General features: G+C 36.8%; 1 protein-coding gene across 1 annotated transcript in view; it reads left to right on the top strand.

Moving 5' to 3' along the window:
- Positions 1-22,809, top strand: part of rxrab (retinoid x receptor, alpha b) — a 111,210-nt gene that overhangs the window by 32,448 nt on the left and 55,953 nt on the right. Inside the window, exon 2 of the mRNA XM_087252890.1 lies at positions 1,405-1,536. Within this exon, the coding sequence (XP_087109016.1) occupies positions 1,405-1,536 (132 nt within the window). The remainder of the gene's footprint in view (positions 1-1,404; positions 1,537-22,809) is intronic.

The following is a 22,809-nucleotide window of genomic DNA, read 5'->3' as shown; positions in this document are numbered from 1 at the left end:
TCTGCTTGGTGCTTGTGTGTGTGTTAGTGCGCGCGCGCGTATGAGAGAGAGAGATTTGTCTGTGTGTTTGTGCTTGGTGCTGTGTGTGTGTGTTTTTATACAGACAGCTTGGCTGTCTGGACTGTATAGCTGGGGGATTTTCTGTTTTATTCTCCCCCGCTCTTTAGCGGGATCGGGCACGGCGGCCAGAAAACGGGGCGGGTCGGGCAGCGGGACAATAAATTCTTAATATAAGCGGGAGCGGTCGGGTTCGGGCTAAAACCTGGCGGGTGCGGGCGGGAGCGGGATTCAAAATTTAGTCCCGCGCAGATCTCTATTTCCGGGCCCGTCAATATTTCATGAAGGGTGCAGGTCTAAAGTCCACCACAGAGCGCATTACGCTTACACATTGCTTATTACACACAGGATGTTGAGCAATACGCAAATATCTTACATATGAAGAAAAAATTAAAGGATTACAATGTTTTACAAATTGTTATTTTCGACATAAATACAAAAACCATTGCCTTCAAACTTTCTTCATGTCAAAGACAATGACAGTTTGCATTTATATTATGTTGTCATTATTAGCAGTAATATTTATTATATGTATATTTATATTCATTCATTAATTTAGTGTTTGGATGTAACTTTTTTGACACACTTCATTATTATCGTTCATTTATTCAATTGCTGTAAATTAGAGCTGAATTTAGAAATAGTTTTGAAACAAATCTTTGTGCTTAAACAAAATTAAATATGTAGGCTAACAGATGTCTTCAGTAAAGTGCGCACAATGTTGTTTCCTTATCCACAAAAGTAAAGGAGTAAAGAGTTAAAGAAAAGAGAAAGTAAAGGGAATGAATGGAGGAGGCTCATTCTTTATCCTCTTGCTGCAGATGGTCTGTTTAATTGTTTTCTCACTAGTGAAGCGGTCAGTTTTTCCACTTACAAAGTCTGCCATGTAAATAGTAAATGAGGGAGGGGGGTTGCTGAATCTCATTATGGGCCAGAGAGAGGAGGAGGGCAGCAGTTTGACACCTCTGTCTTGTAAAGTTATAAAGGATCACTATTTGGGTGGAATCCAGCAAACAGTTTTGCGTTTAATAGACATCAAACAGACATCTACACATAGACAGCTTGGCTAAAACAAGGCTAAAATTGGGCTTTCAGTGAAAATCTAATAGACAAATAAGAATATCCCAAAACTAGACTAGTTGTCAAATAGACAGCTAAGACAAATGCTTGCTGACTATTACGGACTATAAATAGTCAAGTTGTCGTTTCACTACTCTGTTTACATTGTAGATTCTTAACCAGCAGATCATATTATTCAGGTTAATTGTAAACTAGTCTGAAATCCTCACCTGTTTTCAGTGGAAGTGAATGAGTCTCACCTAGTTTTCTTGTGTCTCGCACACACAGGGCTCCTGAAAAACCCCTGCGCAGTAGCGCCGCCGTGTTTGCGGAGCCGGCCGGGCGACGCTGGCACTTCACCCAATGGCTGCTCCGGCTTCACGGATACATACCCGCCACAACATCGCAGGATATCCACAGGTATGAAACACATTCACATGCAACAACACTGCAGACAGTGGTAGACTAGAGAAGACAAATAAAATTGTCAAGTACGAGTAAAACAATTATATAAATACTCAAGTAATAGCAGGGCCGGAGCAAGCTGAACTGCCGCCCTAGGCAGAGGACGATCATGCTGCCCTCAACCACAATGTGAAAACGAAAGTGACCGGTTATGATAATGAAGTGAGGTGTCGCGGACCTCTTTTCCAGCGCACTGTGCGCGGATATAACTGAGGACGCGTGGGTGCTGAGGGAGGGAGGGAGGGAGGTGTCGCGGACACTGCACTATCTATTCTGCCGCCCTATGCACGGATATAACTGAGGACGCGCGGGTGTCGCGGACCTTAATTCTGCTGCCCTATGCGCGGATATAACTGAGGACGCGTGGGTGCTGATGGAGGTGTCGCTGACGCCGCCCTCTCTATTCTGTCGATCAATGCGCGAATATATCTGAGGACGCGGGTGGTAAGGGAGGTGTCGCGGATGCCGCCCTCTCTATACTGCCGTCCTAGGCGGCTGCCTAGGTCGCCTCTATGGACGCGCCGGCCCTGAGTAATAGTGAAGTTAATAATATACATTTTTAATTGAGAGCAATAAAGAATCCAATGTCCAGCTTTAAATAAAGTGGCTTTATATATTGACACAAAAGAAGCAGAGCTTTTATTATGCCACAGTTTATTGATGGCCGCTGTTCTTCCTCTCATGATAACACAGAGAAGCAACAATGCTGCACCCTACTAGTACCAGGTAGGACCCTATTTTGCCTTCAGAACTACCTTAATCCTTTATGGCACAGATTCAACAAGGTACTGGAAATATTCCTCAGAGATTTTGGTCCAAATTGACATGATAGCATGATGCAAATGCTGCAGATTTGTCGGCTGCACATCCATGATGAGAATTTCCCATTCCACCACATCCCAAAGGTGCTCTATTGGATTGACATCTGGTGACTGTGGAGGCAAGTACAGTTAACTCATTGTAATGTTCAAGAAACCAGTCTGAGATGATTCACACTTTATGACATGGTGCATTATCCTGCTGGAAGTAGCCATCAGAAGATGGGTACACTGTGGTGATAAAGAGATGGATATGGTCAGCAACAATACTCAGGTAGGCTGTGGTGTTGACACGATGCTTAATTGGTACTAATAGGCCAAAAATCTCTCCCACAGCATTACACCACCACCACCAGCCTAAACTGTTGATACAAAGCAGGATGGATTCATGCTTTCATGTTGTTCACACCAAATTCTGACCCCACCATACAAATGTTGCAGCAGAGTTCGAGACTCATCAGACCAGGCAATGTTTTTCCAATCTTGTATTGTCCAATTTGGGTTTCTCCCATCAACAAGGCATTTGTGCCCACAGAACTGCCGCTCACAGGATATTTTCTCTTTTTCAGACCATTCTCTGTAAACCATAGAGATGGTTGTGCGTGAAAATCCCAGTAGATCAGCAGTTTCTGAAATACTCAGACTAGCCTGCTTGGCACCAACAAACATGCCATGTTCAAAGTCACTTAAATCCCCTTTCTTCCCCGTTCTGATGCTCGGTTTGAACGGCAGCAGATCGTCTTGACCTTTTCTACATGCCTAAATGCATTGAGTTGCTGCCATGTGATTGGCTGATTAGAAATTTGCGTTAACGAGCAGTTAACCTAATAAAGTGGCCGGTGAGTGTATATACATTGTTTTATGCAGTCTAATAAACATAATAAAGCATCTTTGGGGTTTGTTCCCTGAAACCGACTAGTTAAAATAGCTTATTTCGCTGGACATTTTTTAAAACATTTAAAATAATGTAAGTACATAAGTCAACCAATGTTTTTTTTTTTTTATAAAAAATGTAAATATTGTGCATATAATTAAAAATGTAAAGAAGTTTGTAATGCTTTACTACTCGCCTCTGATAGCAAAGCACTTGCGCCTGCCACAAAGACACTCATCAGATCAGTATGTAAATTCAGCTGTAAGCCATCTGGTTAGTGTTAGCTCCATTGCGTTGAACTGATTTTGCCCCACAGCACTGGATCATCCATGCGTAACGTCAACGCTGTGGGGCAAAATCAGTCTTCATTCCATGTGTAGGATGTCTTGTCCTGTCATTCCCCAGCAGAACGCAAGATACAGTTTCACTCATGAGAAATAGTTTCTGCTTCAAACATGTTGCGACAAAGCCCATATACAGAGTGTCTCCCCTCAGCCCTGCTTTAATGGGCACATTTCACCGCTCTTATTCCTGCATGTGATGTTTCAACATGATGAATTCACATGCTGGAGGTCTCTTTGTTTTCGGTTGCTTTTCAGCCGGTGTGCTGAGAGTTGGTTTTTCCCCAGGCTTGTTGCTTTTTCAAAGCCGGCTGTCACTTTTCGAGATAATATATGAAGATAATTGCTAACACTTTACAGTAAGATCCCATTAGTTAGCATTAGGTCATGCATTATACCTTCGAGTGAGCTTTACATTTGTTGTGGTATGGGTTATATTTGCTGACGAGTTATTTCCCAACAGTATGAAGATTATGTGATCATTTATTCACCCCTATGATGTTCATCTTGCAACACAAAAAGCTATCTTTACAATCAAAACGTTCATAAAGATGTCAAAAAGTAGATTCATGAATGGAGCAAATCTCTTGAAGAGACATGATTTCTGTATATGATGAAGAGATGTAATTTAGGTGTTCATTTAAAGTACATATAAAGTTTGATTAGTGAACAATATTTACAGCATTGGGTCAGGTTTGGTCACAGATGCAGAATTTTGTTTGCTTGATGCACAAGAACTAATGAGGTTCATTCTTGACAGTTACATGGCATGTTTGAGCTTCCAAAAGAACCAACGAGTTTCATTCTTGAGTATCAGGTGGCATTTATGAATTTCCAAAAGAACCAACGGGGTTTGTTGTTTGGCGTAGCTCAATTGTATAATGTTTGCTGAGCAATGTTAATATCAACCCAGGCTCATTGCAGATAGGAACCCAGGTCTACATTTCTGGAGACAGTGGAATATGTACCTCAGGTACGTCTGCTTGCAGTTTTAGTTTTTTTTGTGTGTGTTTGCAAATTCACCAGAGGTCGCTGTTTAAGCTTTTTGATGATCACAAATCTCTTTCGCGCGACCTCTTCTTGCTTAAATCCACCAGAGGGCGTAATGTACACTTTGGCAAACCAGGACAGCTTGCTTTCAACTCGACTTACCAACCAACCCCCTCCCTAAATCCAACCAATAGTGTTTTCAAAAGCAATCTAGAAAAAGAAAAGCTGCGAGGCTGTGTGATTTCGCCACATTTTCAGTGAGTTGTTTTTTTAAATGTTTTGCTTTTGTTGTACCTGGTTTCTGGAGCCGTTCTTCACAGGACTCAAACCACATCGTTGCAGTCAACTCAGCTTCATGTACCAAGTCCATTGGCATATGCAATGAGCTACTGGGCAAACTAGTAACATCGGAAATGCTGTCCATACGGATGTAATCGGTCAGCTGGTTGCATGAAAATAAACAGAAGCCTTACCAACCCACCCCCTCCCTAAATCCAACCAATAGTGTTTTCAAAAGCAATCTAGAAAAAGAAAAGCTGTGTGGCTGTGTGATTTCGCCACATTTTCAGCGAGTTGTTTTATTAATTTTTTGCTTTTGTTTTACCTGGTTTCTGGAGCCGTTCTTCACAGGACTCACAGAACCCCATCGTTGCAGTCAACTCAGCTTCATGTCCCAAGTCCATCAGCATATGCAATGAGCTACTGGGCAAACTAGTAATATCAGAAATGCTGTCCATTCGGAGGTAATCTGTAAGCTAGTAACACGAAAATAAACAGAAGCCTTCAACAATGTCATACCGCTCTGTTGCTTTCATTTTAAAGGCAAAATGCTGCCAGACATACCTCTGGTATGTATAAAAGTTTTGGATGCTCTTTATTTTGAAGTAAGGGCACTTAAATTTTTCTGAATTAAGAACGTAATCATTAATGTATCACAAATGTCATAGAAACAACCCCTATTTACCTGGATCCACAAAAACACTAAAATGCTGTCACGCTAGAGTTTCTGTAACCGCAGGGGATGACACATACAACTGAAGGTAGGATCCAAAAATGCAGGTTTAATCGTGGTCAGGCAAGCAAAGGTCAACAGGTACAAACAGATATGTGTAGGCAGTCCAGAATCGTAATCGGTAACAAGCGAGAGGTCAAAAAGGCAGGTGGCAGGCAGGGAGAACAAGAATACAAGTACCGCGTTGTAATGTCATCTAAAGATAAACAAGACTCGGCATACGGAATGGGTGAGTGTGTGGCTTAAATAGTGTGTGCAATCAGTCTCTGACAATCCTCAGGTGGTGCGAGTAATCAGTCTAGATGAGGAAGCATGTGTGAGTGTGACCGGAGTGCATGTATGAATATGTAGTCCAGAAATGGCGGAATTGTAGTCCATGAGTTATTATTAGTGAAATCCAGCGATCTTGCTTACACATACACATGTAAAATTCTGTCAATTCAGCGCTGCGAAAAGGGGCAGGATTAAATAAGATAATTTGAAATTTTAAAAAGTGAGCGAATATGGTCCATATTTGAAACTTCTGTACACTGAGGTCTTGTTTTGATGTCTGATTGGTCTCACGTGATGCGATTTTGCAGGGCGGAGTTCAACAAGCTTGAACTTTGCAATGCAGCGAGCTGTGAAACTTGTCACATAAGCTTGCATTTGTGGTCTGTCGCATTCGCTTGCGTACTGTATGACTGGAAGTCTATAGGGCCACGGCTTTATGTATGCAAAGCCAGTAGGTTGCGATATCACTTTGTAAAAAAACACTCATGTTTTAATACCATCGTTGTTTAGGTTGTCAGGTATTCACCCTTGTCTGTAGAATGAACTCGTAATACACACAAGCATGGCTTCACTGTTTTAACCCTCTCAAGGCAGACGTTGCTGATTTGCCACAGTTAAAAAAAGCATAGATTTAGCCTGTCTCTAAAATGTAATTTAAGCCTGAAAGGGTTAATAAAGTTTTAATAACGTTAACACTAAAACAACAATCGTTTCATTTCCCAAAATGTGCTTTTTCATAGCTGTTTTCACAATGACATTATGCAGCGCTGATATTATTACCTAGTTGTGTAATATTATTGCGTTGCTGTAATAATATTGGTATGGCAGCAAAGTTTTTTGAATATTACGCTGTAATCAGAGTATAGTTCTTGCAATATCGGCCTAGAATATAGCAACTTTATATTTTCTGTCAGTCTTAGTACACATAACTTCAGAATAGTCAAAAGATGCTAATTTTCTAATCCAATTCAATGATTTATGCTAAGCTAAGCTAAAACTCTGAGATCACCTGAATTGAAAAAATAAAAAGATGAGGCTCAACTTTTTATCTCTAGGTGACTTGTAAAATGAGCCTTTTTCCAAACAAAGTGGAGTGTTTCTTTAATTGTAGCATTTGAAAGTCAGTCTTCAGTGCAATTATTCAACAGCATGATATGATGAGGATCTGTATATCTCCATTGTTTATCATGAGGACTTGTGTACTGTAAATATTGTAATGCAGAATACACCAAATCTGTTTGTCGCGTCAAAACGGCCATCCTATAAGTTTACAGGATTACACACAGTTTCCACAGCTGCCATCCATCCCAATGGGTTCCTGTAACTCGTAGCGAGCGGCAGTATTTGAAGTGTGAGAGAACGCTATAATATCGCTCCTTCTCTCTGGTTTGTGCCCACCATAATTACAGCCCTTTGTTACAAGTTCAGAGAGAGAGAGTGAGCAGAACAAAGAGCGGGATGCTGGGAAAAGTGGGCGAAGCTCCAGAAGCAAACATAGCTCGACTAACACTCCCGAAAGCTTTGTGATGTGGTGATGCTCCTAATTCGGAGGCTTCGTATTACTAGCTTGCTATAGAAAATAACTTTACTGGAAGGTGCAGGGAGAGCTGGGAACGAAGGCCGCTCTGTACGGTTCGCTTAAAGCACACTGAGCGAGCAAGAAAGCGCTTGTGAAGAGGCGACACAAAGCCAGCCTTGTGCTGTGGTAGCTCTTCGAGGAAAACAGAAAGACAAGAGAGTGGAGGGATGGAAAAGATTATCCGTTGGAATGTCTGGGCTGACCTCAGATGGAGCCCGGCAGCCAATGAGACTGTGTTGCTTAGCGCTCGGCTAATTTCTTCCTGATGATCGAGGCCGATTTCTCCATAAAGCAGACTGAGGTGCTGAGCTTCATCGTATGTGTAATGCGTTGGGTGATGCACGCTTCTGAGGAAACTAAAGATTTTGTTAGCATCTGACAATTCATTCATTAATTTTCTTTCGTCTTAGTCCCTTTATTCATCTCTTTATGCCCTTCCAGCTGCAACTCAGTACTGGGAAACATCTATACACACTCATTCACACACAGACACTACAGCCAATTTAGTTTATTCAATTCACCTATAGCACATGTCTTTGGACTGTGGGGGAAATCGGAGCTCTGCGAAGAAATCCATGCTAACATGGGGAGAACATACTTACTCCATACAGAAATGCCAACTGACCCAACCGGGACTCGAATCAGCGGACTTCTTGCTGTGAGGTGACAGTGCTAACCACTGAGCCACCATGTCACCCGAGTAATAATCAGATTTGAACAATTAAATTAAATGAAATCAAGATCATGATGCAGTGAAAACTCCAATTCTCATGCACATACTGTCTGGGAAACACAACTCTGTGAACAGCAGTAAATCTCCTCCAAAGGTCAGGGGGTGCTCTTGTGCAGAAACTGCAAATAGGCTACAAAAAGAGAGATACAGGCTGCATCCGAAATCACATACTTCAGTACTATATGGTACCAAATTCACAGAATTAAAAAAAAAAGTACACTGATGACCGATTACTTATGAGATTCTGAGATTTTAAAATAATGGATTATTTTAAACACTCGACTGAAGTTTTGAGGTGAGATTTTAGCAAAACTTTTTATTAAATGTGGTATTCTCACATGCGTTCAGATTAGCTTTATCACAGAGCCATAAATCACTTAGAAGTGAGGCAAACAGCTGTTCAATTGTAAAACAATTTCTTGGATCGCATTGAATAAATCATTCGTGATCTTTTTGTTGAGTAGCTTGTCACTGAACTATGGGTCTGTGGTAAATTGAACTGAAGGGCCTTACAGAACTGTAGGGTCTGCTGGTCTATCTGAAAACAGTGTCTGAAGATTTACAGCTGATTACAAAGTCAGTTATACTGCACATGAAGATTGCGTCTGATTAATCGTATGGCCCTAATAATAAGTGCTGGATTTAAAAATACTTGAAATGGACTAAAAATGAAAAAAGTTCAAAACATTTATGAGAGATTATAAGCAAGTGTCTACTCAGCTGTGGTTAGAGTATAAAGGAAGTTATGGATTGCTGATTACATTCATCCATCAATCAATCAATCAGTCCATAATTCAATTAATTAATCAATCAATCAATCTAAAAATCAATTATTATACATCCATTAACCAACCAATCAAGCAATCAACCATCCAGTCACCCAACTAACCAACTAATCAACTAACCAACCATCCAATCAACCAACCAGCCAACCAATCAACCAATGAACTAACCAATAAACCAACCAACTAACCCACCAATCAACCAACTGAGCAAGCAATCAACCAACCAACCAACCAATGAAGCAATCAACCAACCACCCATTCAAGTAATCAACCAACCAACCAACCAATCAATGAAGCAATCAACCAAGCACCCATTCAAGTAATCAACCAACCAATCAGCCAACCAACCAACCAACCAATCATGAAGCAATCAACCAACCACCCATTCAAGCAATCAACCAACCAAGCAATCAACCAACCAACCAGCCAATCAAGCAATCAAACCAACCAACCAGCCAATCAAGCAATCAAACCAACCAATTAAGCAATTAACCAACCAACCAGCCAATCAAGCAATCAAACCAACTAACCAACCAACCAAGTAATCAATCAACCAACCAATCCACCAACCAACCAATGAAGCAATTAACCAACCAACCAATGAAGCAATTAACCAACCAAGCAATCAATAAAGCACTCAACCAACCAACCACCAATCAAGCAATCAACCAACCAACCAATTAACCAACCAACCAACCAATGAAGTAACCAACCAACTAACCAACCAATCAAGCAATCAACCAACTAACCAACCAATCAAGCAATTAACCAACCAACTAATCAAGCAATCAACCAACCAAGCAATCAATGAAGCACTCAACCTACCAACCACGAATCAAGCAGTCAACCAGTCAACCAATCAATCAACCAAGCAACCAACCAATCATTCAAGCAATCAACCAATCAACTAACCAACCAACCCTTCAAGTAATCAACCAACCAATCAAGCAACCAACCAACCAACCAATCAAGCAATCAAACCAACCAACCAAGTAATCAGCCAACCAACCAATCACCCATCCAAGCAATCAAACCAACCAACCAACCAACCAACCAATCAACCAACCAGTCAAGTAATCAGTCAACCAACTAATTAAGCAATCAACCAACCACCCAACCAACCAATGAAGCTATCAACCAACTAAGAGACCTATGAAGCAATCAATCAACCAACCAACTAATGAAGCAATTGAACAACCAACCAACCAACCAATCAAGCAATCAAACCAACCAACCAATCAACCAATCACCCATCCAACCAATCAAACCAATCACCCCTCAAACCAACCAACAAACCAACCAACCAGTAAAGTAATCAGCCAACCAACCAATCAAGCAATCAACCAACCAATGAAGCTACCAATCATTCAACTAACCAAGCAAACAGACAAGCAACCAATCAATCCATCATTAAATCAATCAATCTTTTTGTGTAAATGAAACGTTTCAATAGAAAAATATGAACATCCTTAAAAGTAATTGCTTTAATTCATTACAGTCATATTCAGTCTCTGGATACTGAGCAAACATGACATTCAGAAGCTGGAGGAAAATGATGAGTCCTGGAGCTCTATCAGCTTTAATCAAATCTTTATCACTGTGGCACAGTCACAAAGAAAGATTATCTCATTTACGATATCCCTGTCACAGTGCACCTATCCTATCCTATTTTTTTATTCTGAGAGAATGTACATTATCTACAATACAGATCACTCCTCTTAATTAAAGCAGTGCCATTATTAATTGTGAATTCTTGCTGATTTTGCTTTGGGAACAGGTGTGTGTTTTTGCTTGCATTGTGCAATGTGACAAAGGCTTTTTTAGAAGATGAAGGTTTACATTGGCCTGTTTGCAGGATGCTGATGTGAGAATGAAATAAAATGCACAGGCGTCCCCTAAAACGGCCTGAAGGGCTCCTATTGGCAGACGCACAGTATAAGCTCTAGTTCTCAGGGCAGCAAGCCAGCCGTCCTGTCCCACCGGTGATTGGGCAACAGTGTGTGTGTGTGTCTGTGTGTGTTTGTATCCTAAAAGTGGGCCAGCATGCACACTGCAGTGATACGCTGAGAGAGAGTGGCAGGATCTGTTGTCCTGATTTAATGCAGAAAGAGAAAATAGAAGTCTTTAGCGATGATGATAATAATGATGATGATGATGGTCAGGGGTTGAAGGGAGAAGCATTCATCAGATCAGTGGACATGAGTTTTATAGTTGTTGCTGGTGGACACAATTTTTCTTTCTTTTTACTCAAACCAGGCTGGGTCTGTTTTTATTTTGCATTTGTCGTTCTGCTTATTAGTGATGTTGGATGAATGGCAAGGATTACTATGATATTATTGTTGCAAATACTTTATTACATTTCATTCTCCTAGAGATAAATAAAATGCATAATTTAATTTAAGTCCATCAAAAAGTTTTCAAAAATTGTCCTCAGGCAAAAATGGATGTTGTTTTTTGACAACTTTGATGAAAGATTTTGAACCACACACACACACACGCACACACACACACACACACACACACACACACACACACTTATTATACTTATTACTTATTATAATGTCAGGGCTTGACATTAACTTTTTTGATCACCAGCCACTGTGGCTAGTAGATTTCCTTTTTTTTTTTTTTTATTAGAATATGCAAAAATCATACAAATACAAGAAAAAAAATCAACAAATAACAAATACAAAGCAACGAAACAAAAACAAAACAAAAACAACAACAATATAGTCATGTACTGGTATGTGCTTGAGTGTGTGCGTGTGAGTGTGTGTATGCATGTAAAGGTAACTTGGTGGACAGGTCAGAGTACATACATAAGGGACAATAACAGTCAATAAATGAAGCAAGTGTCACAGATATAGATAAAACATATAGAAAGAAACCAGTCAGAGGTAGGGAGTAACAACAATGCTTATTAATGTATGATAGTAAAAATGACAGTAAAAAAAAAGAAAGAAAGGACGACAGTAATAAATGACAACAATAATAATAAATAACAAGTGCTACACCAACTACTACTACAGAAAGTTACTTATATTACAACTACTACTGCTTCTACTACAGCCACAACCACGACTACTACTACTACAGTGTCTACTAATACTGATACTACTACCACTACTGATACTACTATAGCGTTTGCTACAACTAATACAACAACGTCTACTGCTACTACTACTACTACTACTACTACCACCACCACAATCACTTCTACTACATCTACATCAACAACATCTACTAATGATATTACTACACCAACAACGACTACTACTACTGCTGTAACAACCACACCATTACGACTTCTGCTACTACTATACCAATGACTAGTAGATTTATGACTAGTAGGCTAGTAGATTTCCAACATTACTAGCAACTTGCCATTTTTACTAGCCACAATTTTGTTGCTTGGAAAAATATATTTTTATATTAATAAATGTGACTTTGACATGCTAAAATGACTTGATTTAGATGTTGTGTTGTCTACATGCCTCCTAATTTATTTCACTGTTTGTGTGTGTTAAGTATAAGCTTGCTTACTGTGCATGAGCAAATGGGTTTTGCAATTGTGTGTTTTTTTGTTTTTTTTTTTTGAGTTTTTCTAGGGCTCAAAATGAAAGATTTACCAAATGTATCTCTGACCACACCAAAAATAAATAATTATTGCTTAGCCACACACTTTAAATGTGTCAAAACAAGCAAATATATAGCTTTATACATGCACTTTTTATTCAACAAAACTTTTCTTTTTTTATTTAATTTTTTTATTGCCATTTAAAAAAATCTGTTGTCATGTATCTAAAATATGCACAGTAATCTGTCCTGGCTAAAGGTCCCAAATCAGCAGTTACTACACATAAATGGGGAGTTAATCTCATATTAAAGCAACATTATTGTAAAGGATGATAATTAAACAAAGATTCTTAAAGAAATCAATCAAGTTTGGTAAAGTAAAAATCCTGGTTTGGGGTTGTATTCAGTATAGGGCAAGCGAGAGGTCTGCAGAGTGGATGGCAACATCAACAGCCAGAGTTATCAAGACATTTGAGCTGCCCATTACATTACAAACCACAGGAGAGGGACAATTCTTTACCAGGATAGCGCTTCTCCTCATACTTCGGCCTCCACACCAAAGTTTCTAAGAGCAAAGTAGGTCACGTGGCTCCAGGATTGGCCAGCCCAGATTTAAACATTATTGAGCATGTGTAAGATGAAGGAGGAAGCATTGAAGATGAATCCAAAGAATCTTGATGAACTGCAAGAACCAGAAGACTTTTTTAATAAGTTATTTGAATCATTGAAGAGATGTATGGACCATATTAAATGTTATATAATATGGTATACTAATTATATGATAATAATATTATGTAATAGAAACTGTGTTTGTTTTCACATTATTTTAATTTCTATATAATATTTCCTTAAATACATTCCTACTGATGTTGAAACAGTAAATTAACCACCGTTAATACAATTTCAGTCTTTTTGCAATGAATAAAATGCTAAATGAATTTGAAAAAAAAACGTTCTGTATTAAACTTTAAACATTTTATACATTAATACTTTTACATTTTTTATGTATTCCTGCATTTTTACATGAAAGGTACATATTTTGTTTCAGATTTCAGTTTTTGATTTCCTGAATTAAACCTATTCTATTTTTAAACATGTTTAAGCTATAAAGAATAGCACATCTATATGAATTCAAATAACATTCCTGTTATTTTAAAGTCTTTCACTGTCTTATGTAAAAAACACAAATGTAATCTTTCCTGTAGCGCCTATATACCCATCACTGCTTTAGACTTATCAAAGACATGTCTAACTTTAAGTATAATACACTAAATCCAGGGAGGAATTACTGGGGGGTCAGCCCGTTAATTTTGATAAATAGTTCACTCTGATCTGTATTTTAAATAAAAATGTTCATAATTAAAATAATTCATTCATTCATTTTTTTTGGGCTTAGTCCCTTTGTTAATCTTGGGTAGCCACAACGGAATGAACCGCCAACTTATCCAGCATATGTTTTACGCAGCGGATATCCTTCCAGCCACAACCCATCACTGGGAAACATCCATACATACTCATTCACACACACTCATACACTACGGTCAATTTTAGCATACCTAATTCACCTGTACTACATGTTATTGGACTGTGGGGGAAGCCGAAGCACTCGGAGGAAACCAACGCGAATGCAGGGAGAACATGCAAATCTACACAGAAATAATAAAAATAATATATAATATAAATATACATTTGACCACCCCTCTAATGGTTCATACCATTGTGAATGCATAATCAGTCTTTGTGGGAAAAAACTCATTCAATAGTCTGAAACTGGCAGATCTAGCGCACCTATAGACACATTTTATCATAAAATCAGTTTTTATATCTACATATAACTTAAAATAGACAAATTAGATGCACAGTATGTATAGTCTGACCTACAGTAACGTCTGAAATAGCTAATCAGAGGATACTGTAGGTCAGAATATGCCTCAAAACACTTGTAACAGAGGCCAGCTAGCGTGGTGCTGTGCAGGTAAACTTCGCTCCTCTGACCTTAAAAGGTGCTTTAGCGACAGATGCTAGACGCCATGGTTTTTAACCTTCTTGTTAGAGCAACCGACTCCCATGCAAAGAATCGGCGGTTCTATCCCAGCTCATAGCAGGTTGTTTGCAGTAGGACCGATGTGTTACATGAGGGGGCTCGTCCGGGATGGGAGTGAGGTCTAGGGGGGTGAGTGTAACATAGGCCAGCTAGTGTGTGCTGTGCAGGTAAACTTCGCTCCTCTGACTTTAAAAGGTGCTTTAGCGACAGATGCTAGACGCCATGGTTTTTAACCTTCTTGTTAGAGCAACCGACTCCCATGCAAAGAATCGCCGGTTCGATCCCAGCTCATAGCAGGTTGTTTGCAGTAGGACCGATGTGTTACATGAGGGGGCTCGTCCTGGATGGGAGTGAGGTCTAGGGGGGTGAGTGTAACATAGGCCAGCTAGTGTGTGCTGTGCAGGTCAACCTCGCTCCTCTGACCTCAAAAAGTGCTTTAGCGACAGATGCTAGACGCCATGGTTTTTAACCTTCTTGTTAGAGCAACCGACTCCCATGCAAAGAATCGCCGGTTCGATCCCAGCTCATAGCAGGTTGTTTGCAGTAGGACCGATGTGTTGCATGAAGGGGCTCGTCCGGGATGGGAGTGAGGTCTAGAGGGGTGAGTGTAACATAGGCCAGCTAGTGTGGTGCTATGCAGGTAAACTTCGCTTCTCTGACCTCTAAAGGTGCTTTGGCGACAGATGCTAGCGGCCATGAACTTTAGCCTCCTTGTTAGAGCAACCAACTCCCATGCAAAGAATTGCCAGTTTGATCCCAGCTCATAGCGGGTCATGTGCAGTAGGACCAATGGGTTATATGAGGGGGCTCGTCCGGGATGGGAGTGAGGTTTAGGAGGGTTAGTGTAACAGAGGCCACCAAGCGAAGTCCTATGCAGGTAAACCTCACTCCTCTCACCTCAAAAGGTGCTCTAGCGAAAGACGACAGAGACCACAGACAGGTCAGATGACAGAGGCCATTGTCTTTAGCCTTCTTGTTAGAGCAACTGACTCCCATGCAAAGAATCCTCAGTTTAATCCCGGCTAGGACCGCTGGGTTACTCACTAAAAACTTCAATATGTTTTACTTATAAATTAGTTGTAATTTAAGTTAATACATAAATGACTGAAGAATGCATTACAAAAACTACAGTTTACATTACCCCCCTTATTGTCAATGTTTAATTCGGACATTGACTACATCTAACTATGCATTTATAAAGCCAGTCGTTCATTAGTCATTAAAGCAGTGAACTTTCCTCATGTCAGGTCTGTGATCTTCTCACACACGCATACACTGCTGCTGTATGTTGACTGTGTGATTTGGGTTAATGCGAGCAGCCCCTGGACTCCATAGCAGCTCTTCATATCTGTCCATCTCTGTGCAAACACGTGTAGCCGAGTGTGTCAGATAGCGGCAGCTCAATCTCACAGGTGGCTTATAGAGAGCCAGCTCTTTTCTTCCTGCGCTGCCGAGACGCTTATCTCATCGTCTCATTCACTCTCGTCTTGTAGCGGAAACTGATAACATTTCAGTTTCAGGGACCAGCTTCCCATGCCCTGAAATCAGAAATACACTGGTCATGTTTGCCTTCCATGTTGCAAAGAGTTCACTTAAAGAGCAAAATTTAAATATTGCAATCAAATATTTGATAATAAAACACAGTTTCCTTGTGTTCAAGAGAATATAAATCATTACTTAATCTTGGGAAACTAGCAAAAAATTTTTGAAAAAAAAATTTAAACAAAGGTGAAGCATCTGTTTATCTTTTTTTCCTCGCCAGTGTTAAAATATCCTTATATAAAATTTCCATATTTTCTTATTGATGTTTTTTTTTCTCATGAATTTTTATTTATTTATTTATATATTCATTCATTCATTTTCTTTCGGCTTAGTCCCTTTATTTTTCAGGGGTTGCCACAGCGGAATTAATCGCTAACTTATCCAGCATAAGTACTGGGAAATGATTTATTTATTTATTTATTTATTTATTTATTTATTTATTTATTTATTTATTTATTTATTTATTTATTCAATTATGTTTTCATCCATTCATTTATGCATGCAATTATTTATTTATTTCATTATTTATTCGTTCACCCATCTATACATTCATTCATTTATTTATTCATTTATTCATTCATCCATCCATCTATCATCTATCGATCCATGCATTCATTTATTCATTCAGTCATTTATTTATTTATTTATTTATTTATTTATTTATTTATTTATTTTTATTTATCCATCCATTCATTCATTCATTCATCCACCCATTCATTCATTCATTTATTCATCCATCCATCAATCCATTAATTAATTAATTATTTAATTAATTAATTAATTTATTTATTTATTTATTTATTTATTTATTTATTTATTTATTCATGTACTTATGTATTCATTCATCCATCCATCCATCCATTCATGCATTTATGTATTCATTTATTCATTTATTTAATCATTCATTCATTCATTCATGCATTCAATCAATCATTAATTAATTATTTAATAATTTTTTATTTATTATTCATGTATTTATGTATTTATCCATCCATCTATTTATTTATTTATTCTGTAAAACTATATTATGTGACCTTGAACTTCCCTCCAATTTGTTTTGAAATAAAAAAGTAATTAATATATATATATATATATATATATATATATATATATATATATATATATATATATATATATATATATATATATATATATATATATATATATATATATATATATATATATATATATATATATATATATATATATATATCACTTTTTTAATTCAAAACAAATTGGAGGGAAGAATACCAGCCGTTGTCCGTAGTGTATGAGTGTGTGTGTGAATGTGTGTGTGGATGTTTCCCAGAGATGAGTTGCGGCTGGAAGGGCTTCTGCTGTGTAAAAACTTGCTGGATAAGTTGGCGGTTCATTCCGCTGTGGTGACCCTGTTTTAATAAAAGGACTAAGCCGACAAGAAAATGAATGAATGAATATATATATATATATATATATATATATATATATATATATATATATATATATATATATATATATATATATATATATATATATATATATTTATATATATATATATAGTAATATATAGTAATGTATATAATACGTATATATTTTACAGTGTGTAGTAAATAAGCTGTGTCTTTGTCAGACGATACACAATAATAAAATCTCTCTTGCTATCTTTCATTTGACTGATGTTCTATCTAAGAAATAAATATACAAATCATTTTAAGGAAGGACATTTTCTTAGGTGTTTTTTTAAAAAACAACATGTGAGATGGTGTAATACAAGATCATCCCATGGTATGTCCAGTTATCCAATCAAATCACATGACCTTTTTTTGAAGGAATCTCATCCTGGTTTGTGTGCATTATTTCTTATGGGATAAAAAGTGAATCTAACTCAATTCCGCACATCAGTTTTTCATGAGCATTTTCTGAATTTAGTCACATCTTGTGATGCTAAAAAAGTGCATAAAAATAGTTGCATGGAAACATGACTGTGCCTGTGGCCTTTGCATTAGCATAGCTAGCATGAAGCGCATCGTTCTGACCAGTAATATATGCAAGTGTTTACTTTAACATGCCATGAACATAAAGGCTGCAGATGGCTGCTGATATCTGATACAGTCAGCAAGACCTTTAAACAGGTGCATCACCTTGGGCTCTTCTGCTTTTATTAGCTCAACTAAAACAATCTGCTCAAAGAAATGTGCTAGATAGACATCTTGGGGGATGAACGGTACAGTATTTTCTTTGAGCTGCAAAATAAATATCGTTTCAGCATCGATATCGCAATACACAAATCTGCAATAGTCACATTGCAGAATCTCAAGTGCTTTCAAGTGAATTTAAACCATTTGGACGCATGAAATATTAAAGTTTGCTCCTTTAAAGATTAACAGACTTGAAACTTGCCTATAGCACTTATTAATTGTTGCTCTTATAGTTGTGTAAATTGCTTCCTTGTCCTCATTTGTAAGTCGCTTTGGATAGAAGCGTCTGCTAAATGACTAAATGTAAATGTAAACTGTGTTTAATTATTTATACAATGAAGCCTATACAGTGTTATTTTACTTTTGATTGTTGAATTTCTTTAACTTTGTTACTGAAAAGTCATTTGAAAAGTCATTTAAAATTAAGTCTGTTGCTTTTGAGTACAATATTTGTTATTTTTATTACTATTTAAGCATAACTCAAGACTGTCCAAGACTCTCCAAGTCGCATGCTCTGCCAACAAATGTTGTAATGTAGTAAAATCTTGGGAATGAACGTGTGTACCATTACTGTTGGTAATACTGTAGTCATTCCCATCTGAAATCTCTCAGTGATACTAAATCAGATGAAAGCAAGTACGATTTATATCCAGCATCTAGTTGAACTTGCTCAGAACACTTTTTTTTTACACTGTCCACTTTGTCATGAACGAGATGTACAGCCTCTGTCTGTCAGCTCCGGATAAAAGCTGGGTTTAAAATGAATTCTGTCTGGAACTGGAGATTGAAACATTATGGCGGTCATTTCAAAAGAAAACCCAGAGGGGGAATGAGGATCATGAATATTTCAGAAATCACAGTGGCTGCCTGTGGTTTTACATCAGCAGACAAAAAAATGCAAATGCTAATGCATTGAGATCATCAGATCATTTCTCTTTTTCCTCTGTGAACAAGATGAGAAGTGTTGAAAAGCGTGCATCCTGTTTATCGGCTTTTAATTCCGGAACAATCATCGCATTGTTGTAATTTGTCATGAAGTAGTTTTCCTGAAGGGTGAATTCAAAAGACTTTTTGAGTCTCGATTGGGATTAAACCTGTGGAGGAAATCCTGGAAGTTCTGTTCAATGTATTTATCCTGTGTTTGTCGGGGGAGTCTGATTAAAAGTGACAGCCGGAGATGAATCGCTGGTCATTAAATTTTTGTTAATCGTCAAACTGCTTATTTTGCATTATTCAATCAATATGAGTAGGCCCACACGGAATCTGCCCGTGCAGATTTTCTGCAGATTTTTAGCCTATCATTAACTCTGTTTATTTACTTAAGTAAATATGTGTGTAAATCTATATTTATTCAGTTTTTAAATTAATTACAGTAATATTATTGACTTATATGAAAATGTTCATCTGATTTATGTACAATGCAGTTTGTAAAGTACTATTTTCTGTCTTTTAGTGGATATAAATTACATAAGAGACTTGCTTTGCTTACCAAATAATGTGAATCTAATTGGATTTGCATTTTAAACATTAAATACATGTCAAAATAATATTATTTTTATTTCACATATTACGGTTTTGGTAATGATACTCCCAAAATAATTCTGCAGAAAACCACAGATTTTTACCAAAATTCTTAGCAGAAATAGCAGAAAACGTCCGCAGATTCCATCTGGCCTTAAATATGAGCAACAATTTGAACAATGATTTTAACAATTTGATTTAAAAAAAATTTGTTTGCTACAGCTACTGCGCATGTACAATATTTCATAAAGCCAATCTTGTTCATGACCGTGTCCAATGGTCACAAAATCTGGAGGACGACTATAAAAAAACAAGCAAACAAATAAGTGAATCTGTACAAATCCCTCCCCCAAAGCTGTAAAGAGTGACGATTGGCTATTCTAATAGGTAGAACCCGCCTCACCTATTAATATTATTGCAAGTAACCCATCTTTGTTTATCTATAGTCTTTGTAAGTACTCAGTATTTATAGTGGTTGCCAGACCTTCACTGTTAAAAAAAACTATCAAAATTGTAAAATAAATGTCTAAATTGTGTGGTAAACTACCATATTTTGTTAATGTATAGGGCCCTATTTTAGCAATGAAGACGCAAAGTCTGAAGCGCATGGCGCAAAAGTATTAGGGGGGTGACTGAATCCACTTTTGCTATTTTAAGGACAGAAAAATATGGTCTGCGCCCTGGCACATGGTCTAACAGGGTTGTGCCTTTTTTCTTAATGTGTTATGGGTGTGTTTTGAGCATAACATGCATTAGACCTTCCAGAGTCTCATCTCCTATTACCTTTTAAAGTCAGTTGCGTTTCGTCATATGGTCTGACGGATACGTTTTTTATTTTACTGTAGTATTTTTATTTTTTTTTTGCCTTTTTTTCTCTGCAGATCTGATGAGGGTTCAGAACGAAACTGAGAAGGGAAAGAAGGTGCTCAGGAAGTGTTAGACTAAACGCATTAGGGAAGCTTTGATTTAAACACCCGTGCCGATCTAATGTAGGAAGCCACGAAACCACTCTCTTCCTCTGTATTCAAATGAGTCAATTGAAAATAGACTCCTGTGCGCGGTTTCTGGCTGATTCACCCAGCTTTCAGTCTCATTGTTTTGAACCTGTTTAATGAGATCTTGGAAGTTTTTGAGTGCTGAGCTCATCTCATGTGTGTTTTATTTTAATGCCGCTCGAGTAAGCATTAGTATTAATAGGTCTCATATGTTGGATCAGGGATTTAGACAAACTTATAACCCTTAGAATTACACTAGCAGATGCTGAGCACACAATAAATAGGGTGAATAAATCCCATCTAGACTTGGACTGAAGAAGATTTCTGAGAGACGTGGGTTCTTTTGACTTGAACTGTGAGAGATTAGTCTAGAAAACAGACCAGAACATTTATTTATATATTTATTTATTTATTTACATATTTATTTATTTATTTACTTTATTTACTTTATTTACGTATTTATTTATTTATTCATTTATTTATTGGTTTATTTTTTTTTATTTATGTTGTATGCTTATTAATTAATTCATTAGTTAGATTGTTTGTTTGTTTATTTATTTATTCGTTTATTCATTTATTTATTGATTTGTTTGTTTGTTTGTTTATTGGTTTGTTTATTTGTTTGTTTGTTTATTTGTTTGTTTGTTTGTTTGTTTCTTTGTTTGTTTGTTTCTTTGTTTGTTTGTAGCAAACTTCTATAGCATTGCAAATAGAAGTTTGCATGGAATAATAAATAAAATTAAATTCAATTAAATTCATAGATTTTTTAATAATACTGTAGTAGTTTAATAATACACTATTAATAGTTTAAGATTAGTATTAGATAAAAAAGTAAATATATAGATGAAATATAAAATGAAAATTACAGTGCTCGAAATGTACTGATAATGAAAAACACATGTGAAACAAACATATGTTTTAGTCTGTAATAAACTAAACCAAACTAAATTAAACTAAATTGTGCTTGAATAGCAATTGTAATTTTCTAAATAATTGTTATTAAAAAGAATAATGATGACCTATTATATGTTTCATAAGAAAATGTATGATATTAATATTAATATTAGATTTTAAAGTGAATTGAAATAAAAACAAAAGCAAGAAAAAAGCAAGTTGTTACTCTCAATTATGAAATAAAATTAAATAATAAAATAAAATTAAATAATAGTAGTTTAATAATGAACTAATAATAGTTTAATAGTATTAGAAGAAAGTAAATAAATAGATGAGAATATAAAATAAAATTGACAGTGCTCAAAAACCAAACTTAAATAACCTAAAATTGCACGTTTAATAAACAATAATTAAATAATTATTAAAATGTAATAATGACCCATCATCACTTTAATAATAAGGTTCTTAACAAAATGTCTGAAATTATATTATTAATATATCATAAAGTGTTTTCAATTAAAGACAAGAAGAGAAAAGAAATACATAAATGTAGAAATACAATGAAAGTAAGTGGACGATAACCGATTTTAAGATTTGAAAACTGATAAAATTGTCTGTTTTCCTATTTATGGTATATGTAATGGATTTTTTAAAATGTTTTTACAGGTTATATTTTGGTTTTTATGGTAGTTTTTAGGGCAACAGTATCTCCAGCAGAAAAAGACTATTCACATCAAAATCTACTGGTCAGCCCATTCAGCAAACAACTGAAAAACAAGTCGCTTATAAACCAATATCCTAGTATGCTATAGACATGAACAGTCAGAGGTTTCATTTAAATCCAAAGAAGAAAATATATCCAAGAATGCCTTTTCAAGTTGTGAAGAAATCTGTGTTTTTGAAACTATGAAGGCAGCCGGCATCAATGATTTTATTTGAATTATTCAGCCTGGACATGTTTTTTACTATTTTGAATGTTTCCTAAAATAAAAAAAAAAGTATGTTTAATGGGGAAAAAAAGTTGTTTTTACCCAGACAATCACAATAATCACAATATCGTGAAACCATGATTTT

The sequence above is a fragment of the Danio rerio genome, chromosome 5 (assembly GCF_052040795.2).
Source record: "Danio rerio strain M-AB ecotype USA chromosome 5, GRCz13ab, whole genome shotgun sequence".
NCBI classification, from domain to species: Eukaryota; Metazoa; Chordata; class Actinopteri; order Cypriniformes; family Danionidae; genus Danio; species Danio rerio.
This window is presented reverse-complemented; position numbering and strand designations above follow the sequence as displayed.